Source organism: Dermacentor albipictus, chromosome 3 (genome assembly GCF_038994185.2).
Source record: "Dermacentor albipictus isolate Rhodes 1998 colony chromosome 3, USDA_Dalb.pri_finalv2, whole genome shotgun sequence".
Taxonomy (NCBI): Eukaryota; Metazoa; Arthropoda; class Arachnida; order Ixodida; family Ixodidae; genus Dermacentor; species Dermacentor albipictus.
In genome coordinates this window covers 39536944-39561791 of record NC_091823.1, presented here as the reverse complement: position 1 = coordinate 39561791, position 24848 = coordinate 39536944, and the positions used below count along the sequence as shown (strand labels likewise).

Sequence of the window (24848 nt, the reverse complement as noted above, 5' to 3'; positions counted from 1 at the left end):
TGTTTCAATCTCCAGCAACAAAATCATTACGCCCGTGAAGAGTTCTTCGCCGAAACGACGTTCAGCGCGCCTTCCAGTAGTACTATTGGCGAGAAAATTGCAGTATAACACTTGTAGCAGCGGCATTTCCATAATTGAAGCGAGTACTCAAGTGCCCGTGGCAAGCCGCGCTCATAAGTCGCAATAATACGCAGCGAAGTGACCACCAGCTTCCAACCGTGCCAACAGTACACACCCATCTTATCATATTCTTCATTCTGTGTGCGTACCGTCACGCTACTGGTCGCAGTGGAACTATAGTCGCAAAGGTAGCGCACACCTGTCATACACAGCTGTATTATGTAAATGAGTTCTACGAAATTAATCCGGAGTCACCCACAACGGCGTTCCTCACAATCAAATAGTGGTCTTGGCACGTAAAATCCCAGAATTCAATTCGTGTTCTGTGGAAATCTGCATGGTAAAATAGGTTCCGTGTAATATAAAGTTGGCACCCGCTTGACGATAGCACCACACTACAAAGGAAAAAAACCCTTTGGGGTTCCTCTTTGTTGAGAACCCCCCTGAAGGAAAAAGAGGGTAGAGATGTCAACAACGTCAGGTTGTTTATAGTCCAAGTGGGCTTGCCGTCTAGATCCCGGCTATCTTCAGGCGAACGCCAGTTCTTGCTTGCATATCACCTGTGAAAGGACCCCGAACCTGCACTTGCGTTAACCTTTGAAGTTTTCGTTAACCATAGGATTTCTCAGTAGTCGGGTACAACTTAAGAAGGCAGGAGAGGCCCCGCTCTGATGACCGAAGTGCGGCACCCGAATGTCTCTGCGACTAAATAGATAGTCTCGCTGATGCGATTCGCCCAGTTCGAAGAGCGAGCTGCCATCTTTTCCGTCGGTGGGTTCACCGGCAATCTGGCTCATGACGTCACTCTAGAGCGCGCCCATTGGTGGAGGCTCGTCTGCATCCGCCTTTCAGGGGCAAAAGCTGCTGCCTTCTAAAGTTGTACACGACTATAGTGAAAACGTGACCGTCTCTTTCGTCGTCCTTGCGTCGGTTATTCCACGCCTCCACGAAAGAAACCAAAAGCCAACGTGGCATTTTCTTCTTGTCTTCTTTTCAACGTGCACACTCTAAGAACAGTTTACACCCTTTGGCTTGCCCCTTCTGCCACACAAAAATAATCGTCATCTGCCTTGATGCGTTTCCTTTCTTTATCGCTGCGAGCCCGGAACTTTCCAGTAACGAACGGCACGCGCGTTATCAGCATAGAACAGTTTACACCCTTTGGAGTGCCTCTTCTGATAACGCGCGTGCCGTTCGTCACTGGAAAGTTCCGGGCTTGCAGCGATAAAGAAAGGAAACGCATCAAGGCAGATGACGATTATTTTTTTGTGGCAGAAGGGGCAAGCCAAAGGGTGTAAACTGTTCTTAGAGTGCAGTGTTCTTCCCTTATTCAATTCCTTTCTCTTGTATAAACTGGTCATTTGTGCTGTATAGACGGGTACCCACCGGTCACATATAGTTCAGCAGAGGCAGATAATCTTGCGGAATGTATTTCGTCCCGCGATTTCATCTTGTAACTCGAGTACATACTGGGATGACGGAAGCTGAAGATATTATTCCTTTCTTTAATGGAAGCTTAAGAAATTAATCTGGCCGCAGTCTTTCAACGCTTCTCCACTTTAAAAACTGGTTAAAGGTGACACGAAACGCAGCTTATGATCATTTATGCGCACAGGATAAAAGCACGCACATATATTCAAAGTCAAGTACAAAGCCCTCATTGCATCTCGTGTCGCCTGAGAACTAACGCCAAAAACCCCTTTGCCGGCTGCAACACAAATGTTTGTCCATGGACCGCTGATAAAGGCGCCGATATGAGGACTCAGTTTTATCGCAACATGAATTTTCTGTTTGTGACGCGTCATTGCATATAATTCGTCGTACTGTGCCTTGCGCACCGCTGTCTATCACTCCGTTCCCCTACACTTGCCGGATATTTCCGGAACATCCCATTTCTTTCTAGCGAAAAGGTGAATACGTTGCGCAACTTTTTTCGCGCATTGCAAGTTACTCACGAAAATTCCCAAGGTTAATCCCTGCGAAGGCGCTTGCTTCGTTCACAGTACTGGCAACGTGTACGTGCCCTGTACTAGCTATGTACACTTTCAGCACTACGCGCGGCCTTAACAAACGCGACAACATATACCTACACCGTGACCACATGAATTTCGCCCGTGCGAACCACTTCTTAATTAAAATTCAGCCATTACGATCGCAAATGTGCCATGCGTGCGATGCATAGGAGCAAGTGCAACACACTTTCTGTATTGTATTCTCTGTCTTTCTCTGTGTATGTCATGTCAATTTGGGTCCCTCTTCTCATAACTATGTTTCACAAACTAGTCCGACAAGAAATACTCCTAAGTACGTCACAAACCTTGCGGTTGCAGCATCCGCTAATCTTCCAGTATTTCTCTCAATCCCGACGTGCATTCGTGCCGCGGACATTGTCATGGGGTGTGTGACGTGATTGACACTTGGGACAGCAACACCCATGCTTCTTTGTCCTCAAGGAGGGTGGCTTACACAGGGCACTAATGTTAAATTTCGGTGCAGTTATAAGTGTTCGCCCATGTTGTCTGCGCGTACGGCTTCGTATGTCGTCGTTGCTAGAAGCGCACCATGCCAGACTTACGACCATCAATCTTTTGCGGGTTCCCTGCAATCTCTCCCTCGCCTACCTTCACTTTACCCACGGAGGTGGCAAGTGGGCCACCGAAGTTCAGGCTGCTGCCGTAGTCCAGCGGGTGTCCCACAAAGTCCCCGCCGGGGGACTCCAGGTTGGGCACTTCGACGAAGCTTTCGGCTCGGCGGCTGGTCGAGGGCTCCACGCGGAACCACATGGGGGGCCGGATGCTGCGGAACGCCGAGTACGGGCTCGGCCGCCTCGGTGGCGGCGGCGGTGGGCCGTGAGTGGGCGCGGCCGCTAACGTGACGGACGCAAAGCAGGATACAAGGGCCACCTGCAGAGACAGCGAAGCCAAAGGTCCCGTTTGTGCCTTCGTATGTCATGTGGTCAGACGTAAAAGTGCGGATACCGCAAAATGTCTTTCCCAGGAACATTCCCACACCAAGGAGAGGGAGAGAGAGAGAAACAAGCTTTATTGACACGTCAAAAAGGTTCACTGAAGAATGCCGCATATAGCTAGTGGCACATACCGAGTGATCCAAGTTGGCATCAGGTTCATTGAAGAACTGCACACACCAAGGAGTGGCACATACCTACTACTTCAAGTTCGCATCAAAGAAATTTCCATTGAACAGCAGCGTGTACCCACTGCCACATACTCAGTGACTCAAGTTGGCCTGACGGTTCATTTCGAACACTGTTCCCTCTGCACAACAGCCCGACGCGCTATCCATCAGACCGCAAACTACACACTTCCAGTGAGCCAAGTTGGCGGGAAAATTGTTGGAGACAGACAGACAGACAGACAGACAGACAGACAGACAGACAGACAGACAGACAGACAGACAGACAGACAGACAGACAGACAGACAGACAGACAGACAGACAGACAGACAGACAGACAGACAGACAGACAGACAGACAGACAGACAGACAGACAGACAGACAGACAGACAGACAGACAGACAGACAGACAGACAGACAGACAGACAGACAGACAGACAGACAGACAGACAGACAGACAGACAGACAGACAGACAGACAGACAGACAGACAGACAGACAGACAGACAGACAGACAGACAGACAGACAGACAGACAGACAGACAGACAGACAGACAGACAGACAGACAGACAGACAGACAGACAGACAGACAGACAGACAGACAGACAGACAGACAGACAGACAGACAGACAGACAGACAGACAGACAGACAGACAGACAGACAGACAGACAGACAGACAGACAGACAGACAGACAGACAGACAGACAGACAGACAGACAGACAGACAGACAGACAGACAGACAGACAGACAGACAGACAGACAGACAGACAGACAGACAGACAGACAGACAGACAGACAGACAGACAGACAGACAGACAGACAGACAGACAGACAGACAGACAGACAGACAGACAGACAGACAGACAGACAGACAGACAGACAGACAGACAGACAGACAGACAGACAGACAGACAGACAGACAGACAGACAGACAGACAGACAGACAGACAGACAGACAGACAGACAGACAGACAGACAGACAGACAGACAGACAGACAGACAGACAGACAGACAGACAGACAGACAGACAGACAGACAGACAGACAGACAGACAGACAGACAGACAGACAGACAGACAGACAGACAGACAGACAGACAGACAGACAGACAGACAGACAGACAGACAGACAGACAGACAGACAGACAGACAGACAGACAGACAGACAGACAGACAGACAGACAGACAGACAGACAGACAGACAGACAGACAGACAGACAGACAGACAGACAGACAGACAGACCTCGGAAAGTTCGTGAAGTACCCTAAGAATGCTAATCGCCAGCCCAGCCCCCTCCCCCCCCCCCCTATCTCGTGAAAATATCCTTTTAAGTTTATTCGATGCTCGGCGGAATCGAACCCGCGCCACGCGCGGACTTCGCGGCGGCGCCGTTAGATGACGCCACGTGTGCAATTGGAAGCACGATAGAGGAGCCCAGCTGCATGCACGCTTCGACGTGGGCAATACGGTGTGTCGCTACGTTGCTCCAATGCTAATCGCATTAACGTCGACATTCGTCGTGAAATAGGTTCTGCCGGATTTTTTTTTTCATTTACGACGTCCGTATTTAAATGCAAAGATTCGATGGCCACTTGCTCAAGCGACCAGTGCTGAACCTTTCGTGTTAGTGTAATAGGAGGATGGTGCTAGCTACGGGCGGATCTAGCCTTGTAAGAACATGCCTGCAATTGACTATATATATATATATATATATATATATATATATATATATATATATATATATATATATATATATATATATATATATATATATATATATATTGAAGCTTTAGTAACGCCCATTGTATCACATTGTGTCCATTATACCAATGTCTATTACAACTACATTAGGAGCACGAATATGTCAGTACTAGATAAGCAAGGCTTACGCCGCAACATCTACACACTGTCTATGGACCATCATGTTCATCTAAGAGGGCACGTCGTTTTCAAAGGTGTGTATACAGACAGCAGTGCTATAGAAGTCGACTAAAGTGAGTGTAAAAAGATGTCCATCCCTGTGTCGGCGTGAGCCTTCACAAATTTTTCACACGGTTCTACATTTTCCTGTTTCCTTAGTTTGTTTCTTTATTAACTATAAATCAATGATTTCAATATTGCACTTCCCAGTCCAAACCTTCCTACAGCCTATATTCTCGTTCCCTTTTTTATGACTTGGCGCTGGCGCAGAATCTCCAGGCATGTTTAATATTTCTTAAAGTATGCACAGGGGCGAATTACATCTTGAAACATACGCACTCACAAGAAGCCCATGAACTAAATGCATTCGCTTGAATTAGGCAGCTGTCCTTCACGCAAATCGATTTTTATGGTCGGGCATATTCAGAAGTCGATGAACATTCCGCCTGAAACCCGAATCTCCGACTTCTTTTTCCGACTGTTTCCCATTAATTCCACGCGGTATCGCTATTTCTCATTGCCCTCATTCACCTCGTCTTTCTACCCTCGCCTTTTGTCCTGGATGCATATCTCACCAGCATTACCGAATGGATGTGTACTAAGAAGGTATTTTGTTTTCGTGCAGGTGTCATGCTTTGTAACGGACATTCCATCATTCCGAAAGGAACCGTTAATTCTGCACAATCCGCAAACTATTTTATGCTCATGCTGTTGACGACCCTGACCCTAGCAACATCAAAATAAGTTCCAGATAAAAAGTAACGTCATGTAAAGATCATCTGACAGCTCTTTGCAAGCCCGGCACAACAGCGAAATCATTAAAGGATGGGCACAAAATAGACAGTTGGCCTAATTCTCGAGGTCAAAAATCACTCCGCGTCGTTACCCCCACAGCAAATCGCCCCGAACAAGGCCGGCTTGTCAGCGCAATTAGCGCTCGAGGCGAGCTCCGTAAGCGTGACACAAGGGCCCACGCGCTCTCCCACAGTTTCATTACGCAGGACAAATAATTAGCGAATCTGCATACAGTAGTTATATATACGCCAAGAGCCGCTTGGATTACGTGCGCGTTCCGTAACTCTCGCGCAAAAAAATCAACATGATGAGCATGCACTACGTCCAAGTCTGTTGAACTTGTGCTGAATATTTATCCGCTTCACCCTTGCGGATCACATCGGAATGATGCTAAGCCGAGCCAACGCGATTAGCCATGGCTAACCGGGTGGCCTGGAAAGAGAGGGGGGGGGGGGGGTCTCGAATGGATGATATACTGACGTTATCATGACAGCACCCTTCATGGTACACGCGGGCATTGAGAGTGGCGTTCATATTAAGCAGGGTGGGCGCTAATGCTCGACCACTCTCTGACGTGCCCGCTTAGGCGTAACGACGAACCAGTGAAAGCCAGTTTACAGCAACCACGAGCGCATCCTCATACGCGAAGCACGTGGGCTAACGACACCGTGCCATAAAGGCGGAATGAAAAAGAAATTACTGTCGGCGGGGGAAGACCTCGGCACACGTGTAACCTTGAAAACGCTGCTTCCCACAGCAGGTTCTCCAGCGACCGCGACTCCACGGTTACGGCGCGTACGCAACCGCGCGTCAGTAGTCGATTGTCTCGAGGATGGGTAGCTTTTCGTCCGAGGCGTGCACCATCAATCGCCGACCGTATACACAGGCGTAATTTCGCTCAAGTCGATCTCCATCGTGATCATTTACAAGCGCGATCGGACGTCGGCACTCGAGAGCATTGATTATACGCTCCCGGCTGCCCGCCAGGTGCCCGCGTGGAGAGAAGCGCAGGGATCACGCGAGAATTCCTGCGTGTCTCCGAGAAACGCGCTGTTTGGAGTGACACAACATACGCGACAGACGCGTCTGCACACACGGGTCACTTCGTCTGGCACTTGGCTAAGGGGTGCGGCTTAAACGCGCGTAATAAATATGGCAAGAGGCGTTTTAACTCTTGTGCAACGGGCGCGGCCGCCCCCCCCCCCCTCCCAAGTTGAGCAAGGTGGAAAACCAGCTGAGCTGAAAGAGCCCCTCCGGCTGGCTCGGTCGTGCGTTACACCAACCATCGCAAAAGAGCACGCCAAACACAATACGACTCCTACGCGCACGGGTCATGCGACCTCCCGCGTTGCTGGACGTCCGCCAAGCGCCAGGCCCCTCTTACAAATATATATATATTTTTTTCTTATTTGCGTAGAGCTACTTCAGGCCGAGGGTTCTACGTGTACCCACAATTCAAGCATCTGCAGGTATCTGCGCTCATTGCCTTAGTGTCTTTGATTGTTTTTGTGACCCAAGGAGAAATTCCCAGCTCATTATTCATTAGAGTATACTTAAACGTATGCGTGCGCACATGCAGTCACAGTAATCGCGATCAGTTACGTACAGGCAAGCGCAGCTCGCCGCCTTCAGTATCGAGACAAGCACGCGATGATCACGCAATTGGGCTTTTTGGCTTTGCAATGATGTTATGCGGCAAAACACTTGCCGCAGGGCCTGTTCTCGTTGGGTCTTTCAGTGAGTTGACTTATCGCCGTTCGCATCGCGAACACACGTGTCTTATGATGGGTTGCGAAATATCAGGCGTTCCTGATTGCGTAATCTGTGATTTGATGAGCGTGTCACACGAAGCACTGCTGAAGTTCAAGCAGATTCTCATCGTCGAAATCAGACACAGCACCCTGTCCGGCAGTAGATGGCAGAGGGATCAACTAAGACGCGTCCAGAGGAAATGGCGGGAAGGCAAAAGAAGAAACTTAAAGAATTAGAAGCGCTTAACCTAAAAAGGTAACCTAAGGCGAGTTCCGGAAGCTAAGGCTCGCTGATTACTCGCGGACAGCAAAACAACACTCGATGATGAAACGAACTCAAATCAGCAATGAGCCAGAATGTTATAGAAGACAGACCTCCGCGGCCGTCACAACGTTATAACAACTCTTATTAAGCCATTTATTACTTTAAGAAGTTCCCAACAGCTCAAATATATACGGAGCTGCCTCCGTTATTGCGTACCACTACTGGCCACAGAGAAAGAAAGTGGTGTTTTTACGGCGAGCGTCATTGTTGCTCACTCCGCTAGTCGTTTTAATGCCCGATGGTGTCAGCCGCCGCCGGCACACATCGCTGAAATCCCAGATTATTTTGGCCCAGGCTTTGGTCAAGAAACAAAGTCGCGGGGCACCGCAGGAGCTGAATTTTGCAGCCACTGGTTGCCAGTTGAAGATTCTACCTCTCCGCCACTCCGCCTATTTTGTGCCTGTACAATACTGCGCATGGCCTCTCGAGCTCTCGTTACCAAGGTTGGCTCAGGCTACGCTGTGCAGCCTATTCGTAAGCCAGCGCCGAAGTGCAACAATTTAAAGGAAGCAAGTGGCAACAAGCGAAAGGAAGGACATGAAAGAGGAGGAAGAAAGAGTTGCTTCTCTCCGCTTCTTCAAAGCCTATACACAAACAAGTACGACTCAGGATAGAAGCATCGCTGACTAACGTTTCGTTCTTCTGCACAAAAGAAGGTTTCTCGCACGCATTTTCGAACGCTTACTCCAACCGATAAAGGACGAAACAGTGCAGGACCTGCGCCAGCTATCGCGTCACTGGTTCGCGTCGTTGGCGGAGCTGCAATCTTACTGGTTTCCCTCACAAAGTACACAGCGCAGCGCTTTCCAGATATCGTACAGTGATGTTCCGCCGGGTCTCTCTCCGCGCGCATCAGCAACACGTGTACGCCCGTGGATATCGGCAGGCGGAGAAAGACGCGGTCGCATCCGCGTTAAACCTTTGCTTACCCTCAACGCACGTATAGCGGCGCGCCGCGGGAGCTTCTTACGACACTGCGTTTGAACTGCAGCGGAGTTAGGGAGGAGGCGTGTGCACATTTCGCCCTTGCATCTCGTCACGAAGTCCGAGCCCGCAACAACGCCTGCGCGCGCGTCGCCTCCCCCCCCCCCCCCCCCCCGTTATTAGATATGCAGAGACACGATCTCTCGCTCGCTGGCTGACGCCACGGCAGCGGTGGCAGCAGCGCATCGGTGAAGACCGCGAAAATCGACGCCCGTTGACCGAGATACGCGCCGAGTATGGTGCGGTCAATCCGCAGTTAATTGGCGACGCTCCCATCCACGGTGCTCGCCGCTAAGCAGGTTTAGGCGTAAGTTTTGCGAGTTGGGCCCGCTTCCGTCCGCGGGTGGTTTTCTTGGGGGGCGGCGATCACGTGTCGAGCGCGCGCGCGGAAGTCGAAGTGCGTGCGCATCGCGCAGCAGACGGTGAATAGAACGACCCGTGTTCGGTGCTGGTCGTGACGCCCTCCTGTATAGGAATAAGGCCAGCGAATTCGTGGAAGCAGTGGCTCACAGAATGACTTCGGAAGACCCCGAGCGGGGCAATGGACATAGCTAGACGCAACAGAGTGGCCACGAGAGCTTTGCAGCGGTTATGCCGTTAGACATTAGAGCATACTCGCTATACTGCTTTATACAGCGAATCGCATAGTTTACTCTATTTTAGAATGCCCTCGTAGGGCCCGGTACAGTGTAGTTCCTGTGTTCAGTGTGCCCACTCGTTTTTTACGTGCACGCCATGTAAAGGTACGTGAATGTTTGTAGATGCCGAATACAGAATATGTAGATATTCTTGCAAAATGGGTTTGCAACACCCCGTCTCATCCCACGGTGTACTGCCAAGGCGGGACATCCAATAGTTTGAGAATGCACGAGGCATCCTAAATGTGATGCTGGAAATTAAAAGTCACAACCCTTATTGGATTCATGCATGATGTATTGTGCATAAAAGGGAAGAACACACGATTCATTTATCAGCACGGTGTTTACTGTAAAGAGACGACGACAAACTGGGCCAATTTCCGACATGCTCTGGCAAAATATCGATGTTGACTGAGCTAAGCAACACTGATCATCGTACGTGTGCAGTGCCGCGTATTGCCCACAAGCGCGGCTTTGAGTACTCGAGCCTCCACTGATTTTTCAATTTACAGACTCTAACATCCTGAACAGTCGCATCCTAAAGAGAAAACTTGCAGGCAGTACTTGGAATCAGACAGCGCGAGCCAGGGGTAATTGGAGATCGTTCGAAGAGGCATTCGTCCTGACAGTGGATATAAAAATTAGATTATTATTAGCAAAAAAATTAAATTATGGGGTTTTACGTGCCAAAACCACCTTCTGATTATGAGGCACGTCGTAATGGAGGACTCCGGAAATTTCGACCACCTGGGGTTCTTTAACGTGCACCTAACTCTAAGTACAAGGGTGTTTTCGCCCCCATCGAGATGCGGCCGCCGTGGCCGGGATTCGATCCCGCGACCTCGTGCTCAGCAGCCTAACACCATAGCCACTGAACAACCACGGTGGGTAATAGCAGTAGTAGTAGTAAAGAGTCGAACGGCATAGAGGAATGACGTAGCGTAAATGTCCAAGTTAATTACACTCAGAATCTTAGAGCACGGGTATTTCTGTCCCTGTTCTGTCCCACTTAAATGCACCCGCCACAGCAGTCTTGCGGCCGTGTTTCTGCGCAGTTTGAAAGGATATCCGCGCCCTAAATAAGTATAGGTTGTGGTCATGGCCTTGTTAAAACATGGTCAGCCAGTTAACTAAGCATACGATAAGACTGCCGCTCGGTTGTAATTGAAAGAAACCGCGACCATGGCAGAACGTCACAGCCACTGAAACATCGCGGCACGTCTCTTTATTACATGTTATTTGATCACTCGATGAGCGAGTTTAAATAACTGTTTTCAGCCTGCTTATGGAGGTAAGGTTTTAAACGCCTTTCCTTTTCCCTTTCCTGCCCTCTATCCCGTTCCCCTGTGTAGAGCTGCAAAACAGGTGGGACCATGTTAACCTCCGTGCCTTTCCTTATCTTTATTTCCTACCTGGTGTCGAGTAAACTGGGGCGATCACATTAATCATTAATTAATTAATTCATTCATTCATTCATTCATTCATTTATTACTTTCTTTTCTTTCTTTTTTCCTTTCTTTCTTTTCTTCTTCTACAAATAACTCTCCGCATTACTCAGGTCAGTTTCCATTAAAGCACACCCTCTCCTCCCCCGACAACTCTGGTCGATTTCGTTGGGAAGCCGTAGTTCCCAACGATATTTGCACCATAAATAAGTTGTGATCATGACCTTGACAAAGCACGGTCAGCCAGTTAACTAAATATGCGATAATACTACCGCTTCGTTGTAATAATAAATTATTAAGATTACGGTAAAATGTTAAAAATCATTGTGCTGTATTCGCAGGATGAACTTTATACTGGCGATGCGAACGGTGTCGTGATAACACGTTTAGTAGCCACTCCCCGACAACCTTTGCTATACTGACCGGGGAGTCGCACGTGAAATCGAAAACGTGAAAAAGAAAAGGAAAATAACAGAGTCGGAAAGAGAATGAGTTCAAACTAAAGGCTACGGCTTTCGAAAGCGCGCGCTCGATCACCTTCGATGATGTCCCTCCCCGCTAAAAGAACGCGTCGGATCTGCGCGTGGTTGAAAAAGAAGAAGAAACACTCGAACAAAATCAGTAATGCACAATCTCAACAGAGGTCGACGAGATCAGCCGGCAGTGGTATAGCTGCAAGAACGACCGCGCTTCATTTGTTAAAAGAAACATTTAAAAAAATTTTTAAAAACGCCGGTGGCGCCTCCCGCTGGACTTGTCAACTGACGAATCGCAGCGCTTCCATGCAGCGTCAAATGCGACGTTAAAAAACACCCGCACCGCCGTTCGCGTCGGCACAAGTGTCTACGAGAAATCGTGATCACTTCGACAGCCAGCGTGATGGCGCCGATCTACGACCACTCCACAAATACTGTGCAGTGTACGGAAGGCAAGATTCGCTCGGCCATGCTCGCTACAGTTAAATTTATTCGCGTACAACCCATTGCATACTTTGCCGCCGTGGTTATATTTGGCCCAGCCGCGCGTATTCAACTGTATAGCGTATATTTTCGTCGTGCCCCTATTTAAATAACAAATGCGAAGTCTAGTAATCACTCTTGTCGACATAACTTCTTTTTTTAAATCGTATTAATACCGACATCTCCTTTCCGCTGCACTGACTTAATTTCACATCACTTAACCTAGCGTTTATAGAAGGCATTACACTATAACTCGGCAATGGCCGGTTTCGCAGTTTTCGCTTCTTTGGACCGTCTTCGTGCTTTAATTATTTATGATGTGTTGCGAACGTTGGCAAAAAGTACAGTCGACAACGCCAAATTGTTAAATGAATGAAGAGGAAAGAATGTTTCATATCTCGAGAACATAATCTTAGATAATGAGGCACTCAAGAAGGTACTAAAAGAGGTATTCAAAAATTATCTCAGTTTTTAATAAAGAACCTGCGAAGCGATTAGCTATTTGACCATATGAAAGACAAGTCAAGGGCCCAAGACCAAATCTTCAAAGATCTTCTAGTTTCTACTAAGCTTCAGGTTCTCATTTTATTTTTTTAACCTCAGCCTTTCAGCATGAACTACCGAATAAGATTTCACGAAAGCCACGCTTATGCCTTATCCAGCCTGAAATCCACCAAATATGGCACCCCCCTCCCCTAATTGAGGCTATAGATACTTCTCAAGTGACCTCACGTACTTAGCCCTTTCACCAAGGCGGTCAGTGCTCAGAGCGCACGTTCGAGCTGCGCTCCGCGCACGTTATCAGCGGGATCAGCCGGCCGTGAACGGTGAATGACGATAAGGGAGGCATTGAACCTATCGAAAGGAATCGCAGCGTTACACCGGCGGCCCTGCTGTGCGTTTCTTGTTTATAGCAGCCGCGCTAGTACCACAACACGGCAACCCCTTCGATGGCGTCGATGCATACCATCTATATATATGTATACATATACGCTATACTAGAGCGTGACACACCAGCGTTGTCCTATCGGCGCGGCTCCCCAAGATCATAGCCACGCACTGCACCCATCGGCGCTCCGCGGCATCAGTGACAAGCACGGCGTGCCTCCAATCGTCGTCGGCGTTCGACTCCGGCATTCGGAGGACGCGCCACCGCTCGGTTCGTCGTGCCGTTCGACGGCGCCGTTGCCTTGACCGGCAACGCACGAACGCGAGAGTTCGGCCGTCTCGTCGATGGGGGCCGAGGACGGCACGCACGTACGGGCGTCGTGAGAGAGCGCGCGCTCGCCGGACCCCACGGGGACGGAAACGACGACGGTCGTGCCGATATATTTACCCGACCGCACCTCGCCGCTCGTCTCCCGACTCGTTCTGTCCGCCGCTCGGACGTCTGCAGAGAGTTGGGGTATCGTGGCGGCCGACCAGCCGCGTCACGACCCAAAGTGAGGCGCGGGCACGTCGCATGCCTGCTGCGGACTCGACGTGGTCGTTGAGCCACCCGATCGCTGGGAACGAATGGCGAACGGAAGAAGAAGGAAAATATATACAGCAGGCCCTCGCGTGTAAAGAAAACAATGCGAGTGAGCGCGCGCGCAGGTGCGGACTGTTTGGTTCGCGTCGACTGTGTGTACTTGCACCAACGATGATGCGTGCGTGTCCCTGAACTGCATCCTGAAAGGCAGTTCTGTATCACGTTCTTCCTTTTCGGCTTCATCTGTTTTATTTCGAATGGGGGAAGGGGGGAAAGGGGGGGGGGAGGGAGGCGGTGTTCCTCGACATCGTGTGGCGCAACATAACATTTTCAAATGCTGGGCGTTGAACGACATCGCGACGTAGAGCAAAGAATTGGTCGTACGTGCGGGCACAAGCAATATGGCGCGAAAGAAAAAAAAAAGGAACACGTGGGCAAGGAAACACACATTGAGAAGACGAGCGCTCAACTCATTTATTACTGGAAAAAAGTACTTCTAATAACCACAGTGCCTGGGAGATATCAAACACTGCCCCAACAACAGGGGCACAACCATATTAGCAGACGGACACAACACGCTTGCCGAAGTTTAGTCTGGTAGTGTTGTCTATCTCAAGTGTTTGATATCACGTGATGAATGTGGTTATAGGTAGTTCTCTTTCCAGGCTCAGCTCGTAGTTGGCTCTCGTGCTGTCAGTGCGCCTTTCTTTGTCGCCCTCATCTCCCCTCCCCCCCCCCCCCCCCCCCGCCACACACACCACTTTTACTTTTTTTTTTCGCCGTATGTCTCGTTCCAGGGCTCGAGACAAGCGTTGTTCCACATCTGTGAGCGGCCGCTGCAGAAGCTACAGAGCAGTATTTCATTAAAGCAGGGTTTCAAACAGATGTGTTTATCGTGCTTTCTTTTCTAAACTTTTTGTAATCGAGAATTAATTTCCACAATTCATATTTTCCAGCAACACAAGCCAGCGTGCTGTATATTACAACACCGAAGCATGTGAAAAAGCAGTCATTCATTTAGGCATTGCCAGTATCATCAACAATCACCATCGACACTTCTGTGTGTTAATTATTCCATTATATGTACTGGATGCGTTACCAATGTTCAATTCGTCCTCTATACTTTTTTTAGGTAAAGCTCGCACAAACCAAGATATAAATAACACTAGTTATGCATATTGGGATCAAGCCCCGGTGTCGTTGCAAGGTTCCTGAGCACAAGCGCACCGGCGATGCGACAGGAACCGTCATACATTTCTTAACGCATGCTCTACCCTGCGCTGCGATCGTGTGCCCTGTTTTGTGTGTTTGTCTTTTTTCCGTTTCATTCTTATCTTTCAACTTCCCTCCCACATCCCCCAGTGTGGGGCAACAAACCAGATTTTTCGGTTATCGCTAACGTCCCTACATCTCTTCTGTCTTTCGTCCGTCTCTCTCTCTCTTTTCATCGCTATACCCCTTCCCCCAGTACAGGGTAGCAAACCAGACGCGCGTCTGGTTAACCTCCCTGCCTTTCATCTATCTATCTATCTATCTATCTATCTATCTATCTATCTATCTATCTATCTATCTATCTATCTATCTATCTCATTTCTGTGTCTCTCTTGATCCTTTTCGGTTCCGCCATGGTAGCTCATTGGCGGAACCTATAGCCTTACGTTATGTAATGAGGAGGGAAGATAACCGATGGTCAATAAGGGTTACGGACTGGATCCCAAGGGAAGGGAAGCGTAGCAGGGGGCGGCAGAAAGTTAGGTGGGCGGATGAGATTAAGAAGTTTGCAGGCACGGCATGGCCACAATTAGTACATGACCGGGGTTATTGGAGAAGTATGGGAGAGGCCTTTGCCCTGCAGTGGGCGTAACCAGGCTGATGATGATGATGATGATTATGATGATGATGATGATTATGATGATGATGATGATGATGATGATGATGATGATGATGATGATGATGATGATGATGATGATGATGATGATGATGATGATGATGATGATGATGATGATGATGATGATGATGATGATGATGATGATGATAGCCTTACGCTGTTGAGCTCGAGAAAGCGGGTTCGATCTCAGCCGCGTTGGCTGCGATGCGAAAGGGCGGAATGCAGAAGCGCTCATGGATCGTGCATTGCGTGCACGTTAAAGAACCCTGGGCGGTCAAAATTAATGCGAAGTCACGCAGTACGGCGTGCCTCATAAACAGATCGTCATTTTGACATCTAGAATCCCGGAATGTAAATAATTAAACGTACAACTCGCATCGCAAGGCTTTTTTACGTCTTGCCATATAAATTCTTAACATGCGCCACAGTTGGCGGCACAGTTACGCTAACGTGACTTCGTTCGGCATTGGGCACAATACACAGAAACCCTCCGGCGCTAGGCCAATGCGTCCCAACTGCTCTCGGGCGCGAACTCAAAGAGAATGGCGAACCACACAGCTTCATGTCTTGGACGTAACGTGTGCGACAAGAGTCGCGGTCATTGAACTCCATGCACCCCAGACGCCGCAAGAACAACCAGCGATCACGTCGGTACGAGACCAGTGATCGCATCTCGACCTTACATGGCCTCCACTATACTCGTTGTCGCGCTGGCACGATTAAGTTTCGGCACGTAACCGCCCTTGGACTGCGAAGAGAAAATAGCGGTCCGGAAGGAGGCGCGATAAGGAAGCGATGCCCGATAGTTTCGCGACGTCCACGAAGTGCGCTGCCTTTTTTGTCTTTCACGCTTCGCGTCGCACAAACATGTGCGGATTGGCGAGTGGAGCTGTACGGCGATTTCTACGGCACAAGTCACCCCACGTTATCGGCACACGTTCCAACAGAAAAATAAACATTAAGGCAAGAAGAGAGAGAGAAATAACTGCGAGTCGTGTTCACCTCAGAGATTGCTGCACGTTCGCGAATCGAAAAAAAAAAGAAGACAAGAAGAAAGAGCCGTACCAGCCACCACGCTACAAAGGGCAAAGAAAAGCCTGACCTCTTGTGAGGAATGACGCTCACTTCGCTGGGGAGTGAGGGGGAGGGGAGGGGGGGCTCCACATATCGAGACGCTTCGATAATACGTAGAGAACAAGAAAGAGGTACACGCTGTCGAAGCAACATAAGTGCGCGCCACTAGGTCGACAGTTTTTAGTAGTTTCCGATGTTTAGCGCGAATTCTCGAAATGTGTGCACAAAAGGAGGGAGAGACAGAGGACGAAAGAAAGGTAGGGAGGTCAAGCAGACGCACGTCCGATTTACTACTCTACATAAGGAGAGGGTTAAAGGGCCCTTAAACCACACTGATAATTAGACAAGACAAGCACGTGCTCCTTTCCGGGATTTTCCTGACACTTCGTGTGCCGTCTTCACAAGTGGTGACGTCAAAATTATTATGCAAGTCACGTGACGTCAGCAGGGTAAAAGCTGTCGGTTGGCCCATATACTAGGGACATTAGAGGGAAAGGTAGTGAAAGCAATATAAAAAGCGCTCGGCCGATTTCTGGCTCAGAATTGTTTATGGGGACAATTAAGGGCGAGAAAAAAATTATGCAGATTCAACGCACATGTTGGAAACTCTGTGCAAAACAACTTCATCCAACAACAAAGTATACACGTGCTGACATCTTCTCCGAATATGGCTTCAAGCAAGAAGCTCTGTTGTTAGCGTAACAACTTGAACTCCGGAATCATTACAGCTTGAGTTATATGATTTCATTATTGGAATATTTTAAAAATAGCTTAGACATAATTTGAAACTAGAATGTGTGCAGTAATTTGCATAACACAAACAAAAATTTATGATTGCAGAAATCATATTCACGAAATGAAGACATTCCGCGAAAACCTAGGGAAGTCGGGGAAAACTGGCTTCGGAGAGTGGCAGCACTGGCTCCTTGGCAATGTTCGGACGCCTTTGCTAATAACAGGCCCAGTATCAAGATTGGCTGTAATTTCTCTCTTACGAACAATTCTGGCACAAGAACTTTTTTTTGATACGGGCCAAGATGTTTTACTTTGAGGCTACAATCGCCTCGCTATGCCAGACATGGAGTCATAGACATTACCGTGCCACCATGACACAGGGCAATATTTGCTGACGTCGTGCCGCAATAAGGCTAGTGATGAAAAACAATAATAGTCTAGAGTGCTGCTTGTGTTTCTTCAGTCTGTTCTTGCGTGTGGCAGCCGAAATGATCGCTGGAACGTAGCAGTGAGTGAAATGAAATCTCATGCAGTGAGTGAAATTAAATCTCATTGATGTCGAAATGGGAAGTATGGTTCATAGAAATAAGTATCATTGTAGATTATTCAGGACGCTCGTGTGATTTGCAGTATTTCGCCCGAAATTTCGAAGGTTTCTACTGAAGTTATTAAATATCTTCAAGTTAGTTATGTCTGTCGGCGCTCCGTTAAAACTCATAAGACAATATTATAGACTATTTTACAAGCTCCCTGACAGAAGTTAGCCCGCGGACCCCAGGAACCTTCAGGGCCAGTGTCCTGCAAGCAGAGGACACGTAAAAATCATTTGCCGAAAAGGAAAGACGTGTTTTCAAGCTGACGTAGGATATGCCCCATTATACGCTTTCGAATAATATAAACGCTTATCATGGTTCCGGCACAGGTATATCTATTTATTTATTTATTTATTTATTTATTTATTTATTTATTTATTTATTTATTTATTTATTTATTTATTTATTTATTATATTGCAAAATGAATTTGTGCATTCGTGATTACCTGAAGATTATCTTTGCTGAAAATATGCGGGGCTCCGTTTTGCCACACAGGCGCCGTTCGTCAGCCTTTCTTGCCCGCTCTATTTCAGTGTTGCAAAGCGTAAACCTACCACAACTGTTTGTAGCCTACGTACCCTGTTTGTAAACATCACAACAGCCTAGGTGGCACACGATATTACCAGTGCCAACACGTACTCGTACTCAGAATGGTTCATCGTTTAGGCACTTCAAGGTGCGCACGGTGGCGTCATCATCGTCGGTGTGTCCGGTCTCTGTTTTGCTGTAAAAACAGCAAGGGCTATGAGTAAGCACGAAACGTTAGGCCTATCGCGCAACTAAGTTCGGGGTTTTCACCGGTGATGACTCTCAGACGTCTTCCCGGAATTCAAGACGGACCTATATATATACTGCCCGGGATGTGTGACATCAGATATTGTAGCGGGAAGGAAACAGAAGAGCGCGGTTTTTACCGTTTGTGAGCCAGGACGTTGCACAATTCAGACACACAGAAAGGGGTCAAGAAATAGAACACGATAAACCACATTTCGAAGCGCCAAAGGCCTTTCCCTAAACGTATCTAGACTAATCGGGGTATACACCAGTAGGGCAAAATGAGCCCGCCCGGCATCGAATCATTCTGTGCTTGGTGAGTGAACGAGCTTGACTGTAGGTTTCCGGGTGGAACGCTAAAAGCCAACTACAACATGTTAACCACGGATCTGCAGAGCTAAAAATTTAAGATTTTGTTCCAACATTCTGAGCTTGAGCGATCCACAGTGGCCGAAGAGATGCCTCTATATTCCTTGTTGTAACACTGGTGATCACATCAAGTATCCATCTTCCTGTAAACGTTCCCTGTGAACCTTCCTTTCTTCCTTGCTTGGAAGCCTAAGCTTGAAGCATTTACTGCGATACACGAATGATACAATGCGATCGATCATGGTCATTGGTACCCAAACGAATATCTAACTTACACTCTAAATTCATTGGTATAAAAAGTACAACAAGCCCACTAGCCACAAGAAGAAGACTGTGGACAAAAAAGTTTGGAAGGGAAATAATGTCAAACTCTTGCACTTGATTTCTGCCTCACCCTTAACATAATCGGATCCGGAAAAGTAAAATTGTAGGCTCCACGGGAATGCCCCCTGCCTGCTTCCGAGCCTTTCAGCGTCTCACATGTCACAAATATTGTCTGTACTTGCGGTTGTTTGACTTCTCAATTAACGAAGATCTAATGTCCTTTACTCCGAATAAGTTACGCGGCAAAAAAGCTGCTTCGGTGTGGCGTGTTTCTGTATCTGTACGGTCTCTTTTCTGTACGAAAACGAATTTTATAAAAAAAAGAAATTAAATAAAATGTTTGCACATTCTTATTGCACTATGTACAACACACTAACGGGGACAAGATGAGCACTGACTCGAAACGAAGACACTTCTTCGTGTCTAGCGCAACTCATCGCTTTGTTGAAATGTTCGTAGTTCGCCGGGATAGACGTCGATGAAGAACCGCAACGGTTGTTGTTTGAGTCAATCTTTCTTTCTTAATTTCGCCTAGGGCACCTCTTCAACCCCGTCTTCGTTCTCTAACCCACGCTTCCCTGTTTAGGAGTCACCGGTCAGAATAAACGGCTCTTTCCTCTCCGATTCCAGCGTCGCGCTCCGTTGCTACTCATATATGTATACGCGATTGCTGTCCAGCTTGTTCTCACCACCTGGGAAAACGCACGTTCGTTCTCACGCTTCGATTTGGCGCACTCGTCAACAGCCGAAAAGACAAAACCTAATAAGAGGAGGAGGTGTAGAGGAGGAGGAGGAGGAGGACGACCGCGCAACAAGGATTCAAATGAGTGGTCTATCTCCCACTGACGGTCCAGATACAGATATCGAATATTCGTCGCTGCGCGTTCAAGGCTTGCCTTCGCTTATCTGTATCACGACGACGGGACAGTCGATGCACTAAAAAAAAAAAGCTAGGACATCACAAAGTCGCCTCCACCTGTAAAATAAAGTGTGTTGTCTGAGCTTGCAGATGCATGCAAGCAGGCCCGCACGCCTGCGGTCAGTGTATACGTATACGAGGACGACCACCGTGATTCGGCTGCTAGTGAATGCGCGAACTTGATTGAAAAGCGTAGTTATAAGCGATCAAAGGCTGCTTCAGCCCGAGCTGCGATTCAACTCCGGTAAAAATAAGAGAGAAAAAAGAAACGGGGGAGGGGAGCGAGCGAGAGAAAGAGGAAGGTATCCTATCTAAAAGCGACCAGTTTCATTTCGTAATACGCTGTCGACTTTAAGTGTGCCCCCGCTACCTCAATTCGAAGGTACACACGCACTCTGTGCGTGTTATCGTTTCCCACAGCCTGGCCGTCGCTAGGTTTCAATCCCCATCTTTTCTGTTCTTTTTCTTTCATTTTCACTGACTTTGTTTATTCGTTACCTTATTCTTCACGCACAAGTGGCTTGCTTTTTCAGTCTATTTCTTTCTTTCTCTTTGGACCCACTGGGAAAAACCCGGTTGGATGCGACGAGGTCAGCTCACTCACGTACGCACGATGCGAAAGAACGAGAGAGAAAGAGAGAGAGAGAAGGCGCTATATGGAGGACTGCAACGACGACAGTAGAAGTGGTAGAGGAGAGTTCCCTCGCCCCCTCCCCACCTTTCCGAGGACGCCTCATTATAGTTTTCTCACATAACGTCTCCCATTGTTGGTCGCCCGGAGTCGCGCTGGGGACTTCCCGGATGTTCCCGCAGTATACGAATGAAGCTTTTTAAAAAAAGAAGTAACCAAGAAACGACGGGGCTCTGCCACGAGTTTTGCATAGCGACGCGGACGCCCTTTGGCTAATAACGAGAACGTTCTGTCGCGAGAGCACGCCGCTCGGCTGGTTGTCGCGGCAGTCGGTTGCTCCGCAAGGCAGCTACATTTCCGCTGGAAGCGGGAGAAGCCGTGGCCCGTGTTGTTTGAACACTGGAGTACAACGGCGCTTGTCATGCACTGGCGCGTTAAAAACACATGACGCAGCGTTCCCGTTCCCCTTTCCAGGGCAGACGCTGCAAGATAGCTCCGTCACCTAGCACGCAAGCTATCCTTAACAGAGTGGAACACCCCAAATATAAGGTGCACCAGCTTACAAGAAATGAACCCTTCGTTCCAGCTCCTACCTCCACCCGGGTTTCACCGACGTGAGGCATCGCTTCTATGCCGGCTATGGCTGAGAGTGGCTTTCACGAAGACTTACACTACGTTTATCGGAATGACCTACAGTGCTGCGTGCGACTTCTGCGGCAGCGAAGAGAAGCCGCTGCCGCAGATTTCAGTCGGAAAGGCGAACACTATCTATCGCATCGCAACGACTATATGAACCAACTAGCCCTAATTAAGATTTTACTAATGCAAATGACTGGGCGGTCGGCCGTTGTCCGTGCAGGCGCTGTTTGAAGACCGTCCTCATCGCCCATCGACCTACAAGGCTGTGAAGGCACTTTTGTCTTTCTTGAGGGCGAATGGCCTGTGTGAACGTCTTTGGCTTGATGGGACCCTCCGGGCGCGGGCGCGAGTTCACCGCGTTTATCCTTCCCCCACCCTCTCTCCATCTCATCTTTATCAGTCCCCATTTTCATATCCCAGTGTGGGGTAGCCAACCAGATGCATTTCTAGTTAACATATGCCTGCCTTCTCTCTTTCTTTCATCCTCCTCCTATTGCAGCCAAGTATTTCGATGTGTCTTGTGAATCGGTCAATCAATAATTGCCTGCTCGTCATCTCATGTCAAAACACATAAATATGGGAAATTTATCATGTTCTTGAGCGTGTTTTTTATTTTCTTTAGTCCGTCATCAATGTTTCGTGGTCATTCAAGTTGCTCCTAAATTATGACAACATAAGGAAATAGGCTACCGAAGAGGTCAGCTTTCCAGGAACTACATAAATTAAGCGGTATATAAGGAATAGGAGCAGGAATTTCTAAAAATCACGAAGGTTCTTCAAGTGTTCTCAAAGGTAGTGTCATTAACATTTAATACCTACATTTTCTTGACTAAGGCTCAACAAAACGAAACGAAACGTTCCCACTACCTCGCTTCCTTTTTCTTTTCTCTATATTTTTTTTATGACAGGGCTTATATATGGTCTATGTGAATAGATCAATACTTCCTTAGAAAACCACACTTTTTTCCCAATTTACAGGTTTAACTTATTACATTGATAAATAAATGATAACGTACGCTTCCACCAACTATCGTGGCATACTGTCACAGATGATATCATGTTCCCGGGGCAGAAGTCGCGAAGAAAGGAAAAGCTTTATCTATACCCCCAGCCACAACGCGATGCCGAGATCACTACTTGTGAGCCGATGTCATCTTTTGAGAATGAGAGAACAATTCATTTAAAGCAACACTGGATCACCACAATTTAACCTGTGTGCCGCACGTTCTTGTACGTTCGGTGTTCCGCGTATGTTTGTGTAGATCTGCGACACACAAAGTGCATACCATTTCAATGCATCACACCCATTTGCAGCAGCTTGCTAGGAATGCCGCTAGGTAAACCTCTCCAAGATTCACTAAAAAGGCCCCTCTCTCCTTTCCTCTCTCTCCCTCTCTTTTGTCCGCGCCACCTTCATGAAGAACCCTGCTTCAATTCATAAAGAACCGGCGATTGTAAACATGCCGGTGATTTCCCCTGGACGTGAATGCAAATCCAAGAGCACACGCGGGTTGTCTGTTTCATGGGGAATTCGTCGTGCCTTCATCGTTGTCTTCGTCATCACTACTGCCGTCGCTGTCTTCGAAATCGATATCGTCATCGTCGCTTTCATCCTCCTTGCCATCTGGGCAGGTACAGTCGTTCTACAAGTGTCACCTTTCCTTCAACTGACTCTACGCGTTAGTCTTTTCTATTCCGTAACCTCTTCTTGCGCGAGGTTCACAGGAAGATGAATATTGAAAGTTATAAACAGAAGTCGAGCACAAGGAATGTCGCTGGAGTGAACGTTTCGATAAGCGGACTTGTCTTCGCAGGAGGAGAAAAAAAAGAGAGAGAGATAGAGAAATGCAGGGAGATTTTCTTGTGTCCTTCGTCTCATCGAACTGTTTCAAATAAGGCGATTAGCGTTTCGCGAGGAACAAGAGCTCCCGCGTTCTCGGCGTCGCGGGTTTTGTCTCGCGTCGTCTCTCTCGACTCCGGTGGGGTTTTTCTTTCTCGCGCGCGCGCGGCAGGAAACGGGCCACGATGGGCAGCGCTTCTCGAGCGCGCTCCACAACCGGTTGATACGGCGGCGCCCACAGAAGACCGCGCATCGCACGCCGTGCAAAACCGCACGGCGCAGCGCGACGCGCGCCAGCCTTTTTAGCCGCCGCATCGATGGAGCACAGCGGCTGCAGCCAACGCCGCCGCCTCTATTCCTGTGACCGCGCCGTAGGCATCCTGCTCCGTGGCCCGGCGTAACAAGGTCACGGTGCCGATCGGCGTCCCGCGCCGGCCGCACGACGAGAGGCCTTTTTTTGAGCGGCGGCGCGATTCACCCGAGCCGTTCCTCTCCTATCGCTGCCTTTTCCTTCGGTTCGGGTCGCTTCTTCACTCTTTGTCCGTTTACTTTTCGGGTACGTGCGTAGCACGGAGGGCGTCCGTGAAAGAGGATTTTGGTCTAATTTTAATTTTTTTCGCTTTTTTTTGTGCCGAGACACTATTCTCTCTTGGCCAAGAAAATCCTGCTTCGAACGCTTCACAACACGCTGGAGTTCCTACGCGCCGTCATACATACTAGCTGCATGCCTGCGGTGACGTGTGTTATGTAGGCGGCCCCGGCGTAAAGGAAATTTCACGTAAAGCCGCGAATCCGCTCCTGCTTTGCTAGAGATCCACCAGCCAATATGACCGCTCGTGACCGACTGAACGATAAACGCTTGTGCACGTGGCTGTGCGCGCATACTGAGAAAATTTCTTCCCTCATTCTACTAATCGTATGGTCCGCTTTCCCAATACAGAGTGGCTAACTGGGCTGAACTCCATATATATATATATATATATATATATATATATATATATATATATATATATATATATATATATATATATATATATATATATATATATATATATATATATAACCTGGATTAAATTTTCGTTATTTACCCCAAAAGAAGGCGGCAATAAAGTCTCCACGCAATGGTAGCCGTCACTTCTTTTGAAGTAGCAGCGAGGGCGGAAAAAAGTGACATGACAAAGGAAGATACGTTGCAAGTTTAGAGCCGTACTTTGATAATGCCGTACGAAATCTGCTCAAAAGTTCAAAGCCGTCAGTACAACATGCTTACATGCAGTACAACAAAGGATACTTTACGTTACAGGAACGCGTAATACGATTTGTATTGAACTCAGTTGGCGATTCTTATTACGATTTGGTCAGGTGGCTGAGTGACTATAAGGTTAGCACGACGTCTTCGATGCCTTAGTGGCGGCAGCCGTATATTCCGATAAGTGAGCATTGCGAGGATGTTAAGTTGATCTGCGTGGTCAAAGGTAGACAAAATCTCCTCCCCTTCGGGGTTCGTCATGGCTCAGGT

General features: G+C 48.2%; 1 protein-coding gene across 2 annotated transcripts in view; it reads right to left on the bottom strand.

Annotated features, from left to right (window-relative positions):
- Positions 1 to 24848, bottom strand: part of LOC135902583 (uncharacterized) — a 61547-nt gene that overhangs the window by 5733 nt on the left and 30966 nt on the right. For both annotated transcript variants that reach the window (XM_065432766.2, XM_065432768.2), the window contains exon 2: positions 2742 to 3023. In XM_065432766.2, the coding sequence (XP_065288838.2) occupies positions 2742 to 3023 (282 nt within the window). The remainder of the gene's footprint in view (positions 1 to 2741; positions 3024 to 24848) is intronic.